The sequence below is a fragment of the Nerophis lumbriciformis genome, linkage group LG16 (genome assembly GCF_033978685.3).
Source record: "Nerophis lumbriciformis linkage group LG16, RoL_Nlum_v2.1, whole genome shotgun sequence".
NCBI classification, from domain to species: domain Eukaryota; kingdom Metazoa; phylum Chordata; class Actinopteri; order Syngnathiformes; family Syngnathidae; genus Nerophis; species Nerophis lumbriciformis.
In genome coordinates, this window is record NC_084563.2 from 25778245 (window position 1) to 25792749 (window position 14505).

At 39.9% G+C, this 14505-nt stretch overlaps 1 protein-coding gene across 2 annotated transcripts in view; it reads right to left on the reverse strand.

Annotated features, from left to right (window-relative positions):
- The window catches only part of tapt1a (transmembrane anterior posterior transformation 1a), a 61659-nt gene that overhangs the window by 14427 nt on the left and 32727 nt on the right, over positions 1-14505 (reverse strand). For both annotated transcript variants that reach the window (XM_061976887.2, XM_061976886.2), the window contains 8 exons: positions 14188-14323; positions 12325-12422; positions 12059-12128; positions 7291-7371; positions 657-766; positions 535-594; positions 392-460; positions 246-322 (listed from right to left, as the gene is read on the reverse strand). In XM_061976887.2, coding sequence (XP_061832871.1) covers positions 246-322; positions 392-460; positions 535-594; positions 657-766; positions 7291-7371; positions 12059-12128; positions 12325-12422; positions 14188-14323 — 701 coding nt within the window. The remainder of the gene's footprint in view (positions 1-245; positions 323-391; positions 461-534; positions 595-656; positions 767-7290; positions 7372-12058; positions 12129-12324; positions 12423-14187; positions 14324-14505) is intronic.

Here is a 14505-nt window from a genome sequence, read left to right on the forward strand (position 1 = left end):
AACTTTAAGTATCTTGTCTTTGCAGTTCATGTTGTACTTATTGCAGATAACTTTTTAACATCAAAAGTAGTTTTTTTTAAAGACACTTAGCAATAAAGCATGAGAGAAACTGAAGGAAGTGGAGTCATAAGTCACAAGAACGTGCGTGGCTAATTGAACGAGGACATTTCAAAAGAATCAGAACCAGTGCAATCATTCACAGCTTAAAGCTTACTGATGTGTTGGAGAGTTTTGGAGAGTCTTACCCGAGATAAAAGAGGAGCACACAGGTGCATGACAGAGCTCCTCGCACCTTCACTGAGCTCATGACAACGCGGATGAGCTGTTCAAACATAAAAGGTGTTGACATTCTGTTCTTGAAGGCCGATGGTGTTGACTTGTTGCGTCTTACCAGGACGGCCAAAGGCAGCGGGATGAAGCCCATCCTGCGAGCCACTGAGTCACTGTAGTCCGTGTAAGCCTGCACAGTTCCACAGCACTTCAATACAACAAACTAATAATAATGAATATAAATAAGAACTGCTGCTGGCTTACGTTCTTCTGTCGACTACTGACCAAATCAAATGCCAAACTGGCTCTGTATTCACTGTAAACCTGAAAGACAGTGCAAGGACATGAGAGGATGAAGAGTGAGAGGCCACGACATTATCACTTACATCTGCTGTGATGTCGTTGAACTTAGTGATGAAGGCGTGCTTGATGACGTCCACGGCCACCTCAGAGGTGAGGACCATGAAGACGTCAGGGATCAACACCCACAGGTGCTCTAGACACAGACAGACATGCACTTTATATACACTATTATGCACTTCATGTACACTCCACAACAGGATGTTTCAAACAACATTCTAATTACTGTATTTTCCGGACCATAGGGCGCACCGGATTATAAGGCGCACTGCCAATGAATGGTCTATTTTCTATCTTTTTTCATATATAAGGCGCATTAAAGGAGTCATATTTTTAAATGTTTTTCTAAATGTAAAAGACTTCCTTGTGGTCTACATAACATGTAATGGTGGTTCTTTGGTCAAAATGTTGCATAGATGATGTTTTACAGATCATCTTCAAGTCACTTTCTGACAGTCTCTTCAGGATGTGCCGTTTTGTGGGCGGTCTTATTTACGTGCTTCCACTTCGACAGCGTCTTCTCCCCGTCATCTTTGTTGTAGCGGTGTAGCGTGCAAGGACGGGAGTGGAAGAAGTGTCAAAAGATGGAGCTAACTGTTTTAATGACGTTCAGACTTTATTTCAATCAATAATGGAGCAGCATCTCCTCATTCGTGGCTCACTAGTGCAACAACAAGGCCCGAAATGTGCCCCGTGAAAAACCGGAACTCTCTAATAACTAAAGTTCCTTGGGTGAATAATGTAAACTCATTACACCGGTATGTTTTAGTGCTTTCATGGCGAGTTTACTGACAGATATAAATAAGAACTTTACACTACTTTATATTAGAAATGGCAACAGCGGAGGATGAATGTCCCATAACAAGAAGATAGAGAAAAAGAAGAAGCTTATCGACTCTGGTGTCGGCACGGACTACAAAGGCGGATGCGCACAATTTTTCAGGACATATGCAGATCCCGTATACAGATCAGCAGGTACCAGAAGGTAAGAAAAGTTGCTTTTGCATAATATTGTAAAACAAAACGCCAGATAATATGGCTTACCTTATACATACCCCATAATAATACCTCTATGTTGAAGCACAGTACAATCCAATGCGGCTTCATAGCTTACCATAGATTTTTGAGTGCCTTGTGTAATGTTCTATATTTTCAATGGAACATATACAATGTTGGTGGGGTTTACTTGAGTCATATTGCAGTCTACACGTATCTCTTATGTGTGACTGCCATCATATTGCAGTTTACACGTATCTCTTATGTGTGACTGCTATCTACAACAGGGACTAACGTTTATTGATAATTGGCCCTCTTCCAGGGGCAAACCGGGCTTGTTGATGAGGGACGGCCTTCACCCTAACCAGGAAGGCGCCATCATCCTGTCTAGGCACATAGATTATTGTTTGAGTCACACTTGACTAACTACACTAGAGCAAGCCCAGTCACAGGCAATTACAGTGTTTGTTAGTCCGGGTGAGGAGTCAGTTAAGCTAGAACTAGCCAGCGCCAGACTGGAAAATCCCCGCACACATAGAATACTAGAATAATACACAACTCACATCATGTTTTTTCTGCAGTGACTGTGCCAGAGGTGGAAATGCATTCTACTGAGGTGGCAAATTATGACGCGTTCAGTGTATCGCAGCACCAAGCAAACAATCTGAAGATCCCCGTCAGTGGCCTAGTGGTTAGAGTGTCCGTCCTGAGATCGGTAGGTTGGGAGTTCAAATCCCGGCCGAGTCATACCAAAGACTATAAAAATGGGACCCATTACCTCCCTGCTTGGCACTCAGCATCAAGGGTTGGAATTGGGGGTTAAATCACCAAAAATGATTCCCGGGCGCAGCCACCGCTGCTGCCCACTGCTCCCCTCACCTCCCAGGGGGTGATCAAGGGTGATGGGTCAAATGCAGAGAATAATTTCGCCACACCTAGTGTGTGTGTGACAATCATTGGTACTTTAACTTTAACTTTTAACTTTAATATCGATTCCTAGATATGGTCGGAATTATTTAAAGCGCACTACGCAAAACAAACGCAACATTATTAATATTACTACTACGGATAACTTTAACTAAAATTCCTCAAAACAGCAGACTACCTATAGTATGGGCTTTTTAAACATAAAATCATTGTCTCCCACACAACGCTGCATAGTCTTGTCAACCCCACAGCATCCAAAGCTTTAAGGAACTCCGGGCGGATCTCATCCACCCCCGGGGCCCTGCCACTGAGGAGTTTTTTAACTACCTCGGCAACCTCAGCCCCAGAAATAAGAGAGCCCACCACAGATTCCCCAGGCATTGCTTCCTCATAGAAGACGTGATTGGACGGGATTGAGGAGGTCTTCAATGTATTCCCTCCACCGATCCACAACGTTCTGAGTCAAGGTCAGCAGCACACCATCCCCACCATATTCACTGTTGACAGTGCACTGCTTACCCCTCCTGAGGCGGAAGATGGTGGTCCAGAATCGCTTTGAAGCCGTCCGGATGTTGTTTTCCATGGCTTCCAAACTCCTCCCATGTCCGAGTTTTTGCCTCTGCAACCACTAAAGCCATGTGCCGCTTGGCCTGTTGGTACCTGTCCGCTGCCTCCGGGGTCCCATAAGCCAAAGGGCCCGATAGGACTCCTCCTTCAGCTTGACGGCATCTCTCACCACAGGTGTCTACCTGCGGGTTCTGGGATTACCGCCATTACAGGCACCAACCACATTGCGCCCACAACTCTGAACAACCGCCTCGACAAAAGAGTCTGCTCGGACTCAATATCCAGCACCTCCCTCGTGACATGTTCAAAGTTTTTCCGGGGGTGGGAATTGAAACGCTCTCTGACGGGAGACTCTGCCAGATGTTCCCGGCAGACCTTTACTATGCGTTTGGGCCTCCCAGGTCTGACCGGCATCCTCCCCCACCATTTCTACCAATCACCACCTGTGGTGATTGGTATAAATTTCTGCCCCTCTCGTCACCTGAGTGTCCAAAACATGAGATCGCAAATCCGATGACACAACTACAAATAATTGTGTAAATTATTTTATAACAACATGTTCTGTTCGAGTCCCTAATTACAGAATGATTAGCAGCCTCAATATTACATTTTATTATTTAATAGAGAAGGTTAAATCATTGTCATGTAGCAATATGAAGACCATTAGACCACAGTACAATATGTCATGTACACAATATCAGAAGCATTTATTCAGGTAGAAATATCACAGATTACAGCTGGAATGGCACCGACCAAATCCCGCCAGTCCTACCAGGCACCAATTCACGTAAAATCCAACGGTGTCATGTTTCGATGCCTGGGATTTGCGTGACGTCACACCCGATTGCAATGCCAACTGACACATTGACTCAAAAAATGCTCTAACGTAAGTAAAGTTAGGCTCCACTTTTCCAAAAATGCGCTAGCTTGTTGCTAATATACCGTATTTTTCGGAGTATAAGTCGCTCCGGAGTATAAGTCGCACCGGCCGAAAATGCATAATAAAGAAGGAAAAAACCATGTATAAGTCGCACTGGAGTATACGTCGCATATTTGGCGGAAATGTATTTGATAAAACCCAACACCAAGAATAGACTTTTGAAAGGCAATTTAAAATAAATAAAGAATAGTGAACAACAGGCTGAATAAGTGTACGTTATATGAGGCATAAATAACCAACTGGGAACATGCCTGGTATGTTAACGGGACATATTATGGTAAGAGTCATTCAAATAACTATAACATATAGAACATGCTACACGTTTACCAAACAATCTGTCACTCCAAATCGCTAAATCCCATGAAATCTTATACGTCTAGTCTCTTACGTGAATGAGCTAAATAATATTATTTGATATTTTACGCTAATGTGTTAATAATTTCACACATAAGTCGCTCCGGAGTATAAGTCGCACCCCCGGCCAAACTATGAAAAAAACTGCGACTTATAGTCCGAAAAATACGGTACATTACCTTTTCTATTGAAATGCTACCTTTTAGCATTAGCAATTTCACCCATTTCAGCACCTCTAAATTTGTTCATGAAAACTTAAGATGCACATTACAATCACACAGCTGGAGCGTAATAAGTACAATACCTACAGTATTAACACTTTTTAGGGCGCAACAAATAAACAAACTACACACTACAGTCATCTAACGTGTTTGCAACTTGATGTCATACTTGTCAGTGATAAAGATATAACAACTGGACAGCAGTTATAATCAGCTCATGTTTAAATGTTGCAATAAACATGAGAGTACATAATCAAAAACAATTCGTATGTATTAATACACACAAAAGTAACTAAAATTGGTATTGTTTAGTGATTATCGACAGCCATCAGACTGTATAATGCATATGTTCCTTTCTGACTGTACTTTAATGTATAATTGACTGTATTTATATTATTCACATGTGAATAATGCTGTATAATTGATTGTATTTATATTATTCACATGTGAATAATGCTGTATAATTGACTGTATTTATATTCACATGTGAATAATGCTGTATAATTGACTGTATTTATATTATTCACATGTGAATAATGCTGTATAATTGACTGTATTGGCCCTAGTGTGTGGATGTGAGTATGAATGTTGTCTGTCTATCTGTGTTGGCCCTGCGATGAGGTGGCGACTTGTCCAGGGTGTACCCCGCCTTCCGCCCGATTGTAGCTGAGATAGGCTCCAGCGCCCCCCGCGACCCCAAAGGGAATAAGCGGTAGAAAATGGATGGATGGACATGTGAATAATGCTGTATAATTGACTGTATTTATATTATTCACATGTGAATAATGCTGTATAATTGACTGTATTTATATTATTCACATGTGAATAATGCTGTATAATTGACTGTATTTATATTATTCACATGTAAAAAATACCTAAGTGTTTATTGTGAGCGAACTGTGGTGCTGAATTTCCCCCTGGGATGAATAAAGTACTTTCTATTCTAATTGCGATTACATATGTTAATTGTTTGACAGCCCGAATTAGAATGTTAACAATTTTGCTGTGGGCCAATAAAAAAGCAGTTACGGGCTGTAAATGGCCCCTGGGCTGCACTTTGGACACCCTTGGTTTACAGCAACAAAAACTGATATCAAACGATTTCTAACTTCTTTCAGAGGGTGCTGAAATAAGCGCTTCCTGATAAACACAGTCTGGCGCTTTACAGTCTAACGACAGTTGTTCTTCTTAAAGTGACACACACAACAAGGGACAAAGTGTCACTCCTTGTGTTGCAAAAAACATGGATACTTCAGTATGTGTTGAGCCATCACGATGCCATGTGTTCTGATGCTCATCGGGAGCTGGGTGGATTGTAAACATGTGAACATGAGATAAACAGACCTGGTGAGGAATAAAACACTGAGAAGAAATGTCTGTAGGAAAAGGCTAGGTAACAACTCCACTAACAGGCGGCGTCTGTCCGTCAAGCACTGTGCGCCTGCCTGCCAGAGTGGCGCGGGGAGGCGACGCTTGTCGGATGAGCTGTCAATCAATCATTTGTACTGCTACGTTCCCTCCGGAGGACGAGACGCCTCACAGCCGCACTGGGTTAACAGCAACCACCAGCGCAGCAGTTTTTTGTGTTACTTTGACCTATTCGCTGAATATTTAACACTTATGACCTTATGTGTGTGTTAGAAATGCAGAAATATTACCAGTGTGCATTTTGGATGAAAATGTGATGAGTTGGCAGAAAACCATGAGTGTAAATACTGAGAATGTCAGATTAATGTGGTGCACTCTTTATTTCTACTTCTAATTAAAGCTAATCCACATTCTACCTTATTGTGTGGACAGACTTATTAATACTAGTGCGGTCAAATGATATATATTTTTATAATTACCGTATTTTCGATACCGTCTCTGAAACGTGTCGAACTCACGTGGTGACATTGCTGGTTTTACGAGCAGAGGAGCATGTTGGGCAGCGCACACACACAGAGTACTTACAAGCAGACACAGTGTGTAGACAGAAAAGGGAGAACGGACCCATTTTGGCTTAAAAACTAACAATAAAGGTGAAGTTATAACAATCAAACACCCTCAGGAAGAGGTGCTTTAAGACATGGCTAGCCAGCTTGCGGCTAAAGACCATCCGAAGTTTTAGCTACTTCTAAATCATTAATCCTTGTCTCCATGGCAACAAATAAAGTAAGTTTCTTACAACTATCATCCCTGCAGGCTGAGGAATAGCTAAACATGCATCACTACACACCGTTGCTCACCGGCGTTAAAATGTAAACAATGTACACCTGACATCCACTGTAATGATACCAAATACAGGAGCGTATCTAGTCGATACTACTATGATTATGTCGATATTTTTTAGCATCACAACATCTTCTTTCGTTTTTTTTTTTTAAATGTACTGTATATTATGTTTATAAACTCAAGAAATACGTCCCTGGACACATGAGGACTTTGAATATGACCAATGTATGATCCTGTAACGACTTGGTATCGGATTGATACCATTGCCTTCATGTCTGCATCATTCAAATGGTATGTTGTCTTACGCAATCCATGACAATAATCACTTTAGTCTAGATTGTTGTACTGCAATGTGTCGCCTGTGAAAGGATACTAACAGTAGCTGTCACAAGCACACCTTGAGCAACATTGTATCAGGAATGTCTGTGTTGTGATAATTACCCAGGTTCCAAGAGAACTGCTCCATGTTCCTGAGACAAACAATGAGCAAGAGGACGTAGCTGGTGAATCGCTCCTTTATGTCTGCAGGAAGACAGATCACATGCTCAACATGCTGAAACGCTACCAGAGAGATGTGTTCTTATGTTAGTACATCGTCCTCTTTGGAATGACAAGACAAAAGCATGCAGTCCTTAGAGGGTTGGCGGGAAGACAACAAGGCAATGAAAGGTACATAATGGCTTCATCAAATCTCAACAAAAGAAGCTCTTGTGTTTACTGTTAGTGCGAATGAGAAATAAATAACAAAAAATGCAGCTGAGATAGGCTCCAGCACACCCCGTCACCAAGAAAGAGACAAGCGGTAGAAATGGATGGATGGATGGATGGATAAATATATATATATATATATATATATATATATATATATATATATATAGTAGGGATGTCCGATAATATTGGGCTGCCGATATTATCAGCCGATAAATGCTTTAAAATGTAATATCGGAAATTATCGGTATCGGTTTCATAATTATCGGTATCAGTTTATAAAAGTAAAATGTATGACGTTTTAAAACACTGCTGTGTACACAGACGTAGGGAGAGGTACAGAGTGCCAATAAACCTCAAAGGCATTTCCTTTGCGTGCGTGCCGTCCGAGTCACATAATATCTACCGGCTGTTCTCATCACAAATTAATGCAAGGCATACTTGGTCAACAGCCATACAGGTCACACTGAGGGTGGCCGTATAAACAAGTTTAACACTGTTACAAATATGCGCCACACTGTGAACCCACACCAAACAAAAATGACAAACACATTTCGGGAGAACATCCGCACTCGGGCTGCGAATCTTTGGGTGTCCCACGATTCGATTCAATATCGATTCTTGGGGTCACGATTCGATTCAAAATCGATTTTTTTCGATTCAACGCAATTCTCGATTCAAAAACGATATTTTCCCGATTCAAAACGATTCTCTATTCATTCAATACATAGGATTTCAGCAGGATCTACCCCAGTCTGCTGACATGCAAGCAGAGTAGTAGATTTTTGTAAAAAGCTTTAATAATTGTAAAGGACAATGTTTTATCAACCGATTGCAATAATGTCCATTTGTTTTAACTATTAAATGAACCAAAAATATGACTTATTTTATCTTTGTGAAAATATTGGACACAGTGTGTTGTCAAGCTTATGAGATGCGATGCAAGTGTAAGCCACTGTGACACTATTGTTCTTTTTTTTCTTTTTTATAAATGTCTAATGATAATGTCAATGAGGGATTTTTAATCACTGCTATGTTGAAATTTTAACTAATATTGATACTGTTGTTGATAATATTCATTCTTGTTTCACTATTTTTGGTTTGTTCTGTGTCGTGTTTGTGTCTCCTTTCAATTGCTCCATTTATTGCAGTTCTGAGTGTTGCTGGGTCAGGTTTGGTTTTGGAATTGGATTGCATTGTTATGATATTGTTGTGTATTGTTTTGTTGGATTTATTAATTTAAAAAAAATAAAATAAAAAAATACCAGAATATATTTTTTTTAAATAGATTTTTCTATCTGCACCGTAACACAACATAAACACAACAGGACACATACTCAGAAGCCCTTGCAGTACTAACTCTTCCGGGACGATACAATATAACCCCCCCCCGCTAGCCACCGACCCCAACCCCACCCACCTCAACCTCCTCATAGTCTCTCTCAGGGAGAGCATGTCTCAAATTCCAAGCTGCTGTTTGGATAGATAGATAGATAGATAGATAGATAGATAGATAGATAGATAGATAGTACTTTATTGATTCCTTCAGGGGAGTTCCCTCAGGAAAATTAAAATTCCAGCAGCAGCGTAAAGAATTGAGATCAAATTTAAAAAGTAAAAAGTAAATAATGGGGCTATAAATGGAAACAGAATAGAAAAATATTACAATAAGAATAAAAATAAAAAGCAACAATGAGAATAAAAATATAACAGTAAAATAAGAATAAAACAAGAGAAACTAGGCAGTAGTGACCATGTTATGAAAAAGGATTGCACTGTTATTGTTTTGAGGCATGTTAAAAACAATAATGCACTTTGTGACTTCAATAATAAATATGGCAGTGCCATGTTGGCATTTTTTTCCATAACTTGAGTTGATTTATTTTGGAAAACCTTGTTACATTGTTTAATGCATCCAGCGGGGCATCACAACAAAATTAGGCATAATAATGTGTTAATTCCACGACTGTATATATCGGTATCGCTTGATATCGGTATCGGTAATTAAGAGTTGGACAATATTGGAATATCGGTAAAAAAAGCCATTATCGGACAGCTCTAATATATATATATATATATATATACATATATATATATACATACATACATACATACATACATATACACATATACATATATACACACATATACACAAAGTTTGGACACACCTCATTTCTTTATTTTCATGACTATTTACATTGTAGATTGTCACATCAAAACTATGAATGAACACATGTGGAGTTATGTACTTAACAAAAAAATAACTGAAAACATGTTTTATATTCTACTTTATTCAAAATAGCCACCCTTTGCCCTGATTACGGCTTTGCACACTCTTGGCATTCTCTCCATGAGCTTCAAGAGGTAGTCACCTGAAATGGTTTTCACTTCACAGGTGTGCTTGAAGCTCATAGAGAGAATGCCAAGAGTGTGCAAAGCCGTACTCAGAGCAAAGGGTGGCTATTTGGAAGAAACTAGAATATAAAACATGTTTTCAGTTTTTTTTTGTTAAGTACATAACTCCACATGTGTTCATTCATAGTTTTGATGTGACAATCTACAACGTAAATAGTCATGAAAATAAAAAAAATCCACTGAATGAGAAGTTGTGTCCAAACTTTTGGCCTGTACTGTATTTATATATGAATATTTATATATACAGTTGTGGTCAAAAGTTTACATACACTTGTAAAGAACATCATGTCATGGCTGTCTTGAGGTTCCAATAATTTCTCCAACTCTAATTTTTTTGTGATAGAGTGATTGGAGCAAATACTTGTTGGTCACAAAAAACATTCATGAAGTTTGCTTCTGTTATGAATTTATTATGGGTCTACTGAAAATGTGAGCAAATCTGCTGGGTCAAAAGTATACATACAGCAACATACATGATCAATGTTAGTGATGTAGAAAAGTTACAATCAAATCAAATGATCTTCTTTGGCCTCTTAACTTCATGCGATGGATTATGATTGACGACACCTGTTGGCTTCTCTGAGCCCATTTAAATAGGACTGATGTGATGCAGTCATGAGACTCGGTTACAAGCGCGACAATGGGAAAGTCAAAGGAACTCAGCACAGATCTGAAAAACCGAATCATTGAATTGAACAAGTCAGGAAAGTCACTCGGAGCCATTTCAAAGCAGCTTAAGGTCCCAGGAGCAACTGTGCAGACAATTGTTGGTAAGTATAAAGTGCATGGCACAGTTTTGTCACTGCCACGATCAGGAAGAAACCGCAAGCTATCACCTGCTGCTGAGAGAAAATTGGTCAGGATGATCAAGAGTCAACCAAGAACCACCAATGAGCAGGTCTGCAATGAATTGGAAGCTGCTGGAACACAGGTGTGAGTGTCCACAGTCAAGCGCGTTTTGCATCGCCATGGGCTACCATGCAAGAAGCTCCAGAAGCGACACCTTAAGGCTCGTCTAAAGTTTGCTGCTGATCATATGGACAAAGATAAGACCTTCTGGAGGAAAGTTCTGTGGTCAGATGAAACAAAAATTGAGCTGTTTGGCCACAATACCCAGCAATATGTCCGCCCTGAAATCGGTAGGTTGTGAGTTCAAACCAAAGACTACAAAAATGGGAGCCATTACCTCCCTGCTTGGCACTCAGCATCAAGGGTTGGAATTGGGGATTAAATCACTAAAAAATGATTCCTGGGCGCGGTCACCGCTGCTGCCCACTGCTCCCCTCACCTCCCAGGGGGTGATCAAGGGTGATGGGTCAAATGCAGAGAATAATTTTGCCACACCTAGTGTGTGTGTGACAATCAATAGTACTTTAACTTTAATATGTTTGGAGGAGAAAAAGTGAGGCCTTTAATCCCAGCAACACCATGCCTACAATAAAAAAGGAGGATTACCTCCAAATTCTTCAGGACAAGCTAAAATCATCAGCCCGGAGGTTGGGTCTTGGGGACAGTTGGGTGTTCCAACAGGACAATGACCCCAAACACACGTCAAAAGTGGTAAAGGAATGGCTAAGTCAGGCTAGAATGAAAGTTTTAGAATGGCCTTCCCAAAATCCTGACTTAAACGTTTGGACAATGCTGAAGAAACAAGTCCATGTCAGAAAAGCAACACATTAACTGAACTGCACCAATTTTGTCAAGAGGAGTGGTCACAAATTCAATCAGAAGCTTGTGGATGGCTACCAAAAGCGTCGTATTGCAGTGAAACTTGCCAAGGAACATGTAAGCAAATATTAACATTACTGTATGTAGACCCATAATACATTCATAAAAAAGGCAAACTTCATGAATGTTTTTTGTGACCAACAAGTATGTGCTCCAATCACTCTATCACAAAAAAATAATTGTAGAAATGATTGGAAACTCAAGACAGTCATGATATTATGTTCTTTACAAGTGTATGTAAACTTTTGACCACGACTGTATATACTGTACACAGTAAAATGCCAAATATTGGCACTGATAATCGGGAGATCTCTACTACTCTATAGAATTTTAACTATTACCATAAGTCATATCTTACCACTGTTGGACATTTGGAACAAGTTGTTCTTTTCAAATTTCTTGAACACGCTGCTTTTGATCTCCACAAACTGTGAAACGAGAAGAGCCAAAAAGCAAACGCAGTTAGCATCCAGCGTTCCTTTGCATTAGGTTGTGATTCACCTAAAAAGAAAACAACATTAAACAGTGCAGTATGTCAATCGCATTTAAAATCCATCTGCATGAACACAAGCGAATGATATTTTGCAGAGCAGCGGCATTACATGTGCAGGTGTGTGCACTTACGTTGCTGGACATCATGATGGTGAGCAGGGACTTGTTGTGCGAGTTGAAGGCAACGTTGAGGGTGGAGGCTTGGACCATGATGAGGATGGCATGGAGGACTGAGGAATGTCCGCTCAGGAAAACAACTCAAGTCAAGTCTCAGGTGTACCTAATTCAAAGTCGTGAAGTCTGGCTTGCGCAAGTGACAAGGAGAAGCCAGAGCTTGAAAATTCCCTCTCCTGTAGCATGTGGGAACACGCTGCCTTGGCAGTGAAATATGAAAATAGACACATTTGAGAATTATATGGATAATATAATTACCTGCCAGTAATTTGCCGCTTCTTTTTAAAGATCATTCATGGTTATGGTATTATGTCATTTTGAACATGCATAAAATTATAAAATGGTACATCATATATTTCCAGTCTCTCATCACAGCATCTCCAAAAAGGAGTAGGAAGAAGCAGAGCTTATTTAATCCTAACCATTTTCCATTTCATAGCAATTACTAACACAGTTTTTGTACTCATTGTGTAACATGAACAGTGGATATACAAATAATTAAATGAGTACACAAATTAATAAATAAATAAATATGTCTATGAATTAGGGTTGTACGGTATACCGGTAGTAGTATAGTACCGCGATACTAATTAATCATATTCAGTACTATACTGCCTCTAAAAGGTACTGGTCCCCGCACCCTCTTTTTTAACGGGCATGACGGCGCGTCTTCATGCGGTGACATTGCTGGTTTTACGAGCAGAGGAGCATGTTGGGCAGCGCACACACACACACACACACACAGAGTACTTACAAGCAGACACAGTGTGTAGACAGAAAAGGGAGAATGGACGCATTTTGGTGTAAAAAGTAAAGATAAAGGTGAAGTTATAACACTGAAACACCCTCAGGAAGAGGTGCTTTAAGACATGGCTAGCTAGCTAGTAGCAAACGTCCAGCTGCAGTCGGCAGTGTGTTAGCTTCTTCTAAATCACTAATCCTCGCCTCCATGGCGACAAATAAAGTAAGTTTCTTACAAGTATTATTATCAGTGGAGGACGAGGAATAGCTAAACATGCTTCACTACACACGGTAGGAGGATACAATAGCTCATCGGCATCACAATGTAAACAAACGCCATGGGTGGATCTACACCTGACATCCACCGTAATGATACCAAGTACAGGCGCATATCTAGTCGATACTACAATAACTACATCAATATTTTTTAGCATCACAAAATATTTTTTCCTCTTTTTAATTCTTATTATGTTTATAAAGTCAGTAAATATGTCCCTGGACACATGAGGACTTTGAATATGACCAATGTATGATCCTGTAACTACTTGGTATCGGGTCGATACCTACATTTGTGGTATCATCCAAAACTAATGTAACGTATCAAACAAGAGAAGAATAAGTGATTATTACATTTTAACAGAAGTGTAGATAGAACATGTTAAAACATAAAATAAGCAGATATCAACAGTAAATGAACAAGTAAATTAATAATACTTTTTTACAGTTTGTCCCTCATAATGTTGACAAAATAGGTGTATAAATGACACAATATGTTACTGCATACGTCAGCAGACTAATTAGGAGTCTTTGTTTGTTTACTTACTACTAAAAGACAAGTTGTCTAGTATGTTCACTATTTTATTTAAGGACTAAATTGCAATAATAAACATATGTTTCATGTACCCGAACATTTTTTGTTCAAATAAAACCGCTAATGACATTTTTTGTGATCCCCTTTATTTAGAAAAGTATTGAAATTCATTTTGATACCCTACTTCCTTACTTCACTGCAGGGCGCCACTTGGTGGCCACCCATCAGTCTTGTGGTTCTGTGGTTATATAAGCCCTTGGGAAGGATACAAACATAGAAGACGGCCATGAGGAAGTGAGGGATGACTCCGATGCTGTCTCTCTTGCGCTCTTTGGGCTCGGTGGCGGTCCAGTAGAGAGCGTCCAGGATGTCTTGGCCGAAGGAGGAGAAGAGGCGATCTGCCACCTTCCACAGAGACATGGGCAATGCAGGAGTTTGTTTGAAAGATTTCCAACATTTTTTTTTATATATTGTACAAGTAGGGATGGGTACCGTTCACATTTGAACCAATACAGTACCAATTCCCAATACCTGGGAATCGATACCGGTACTCAACAGTACCAATTTTTCAGTTCTTTTGTGTTTGT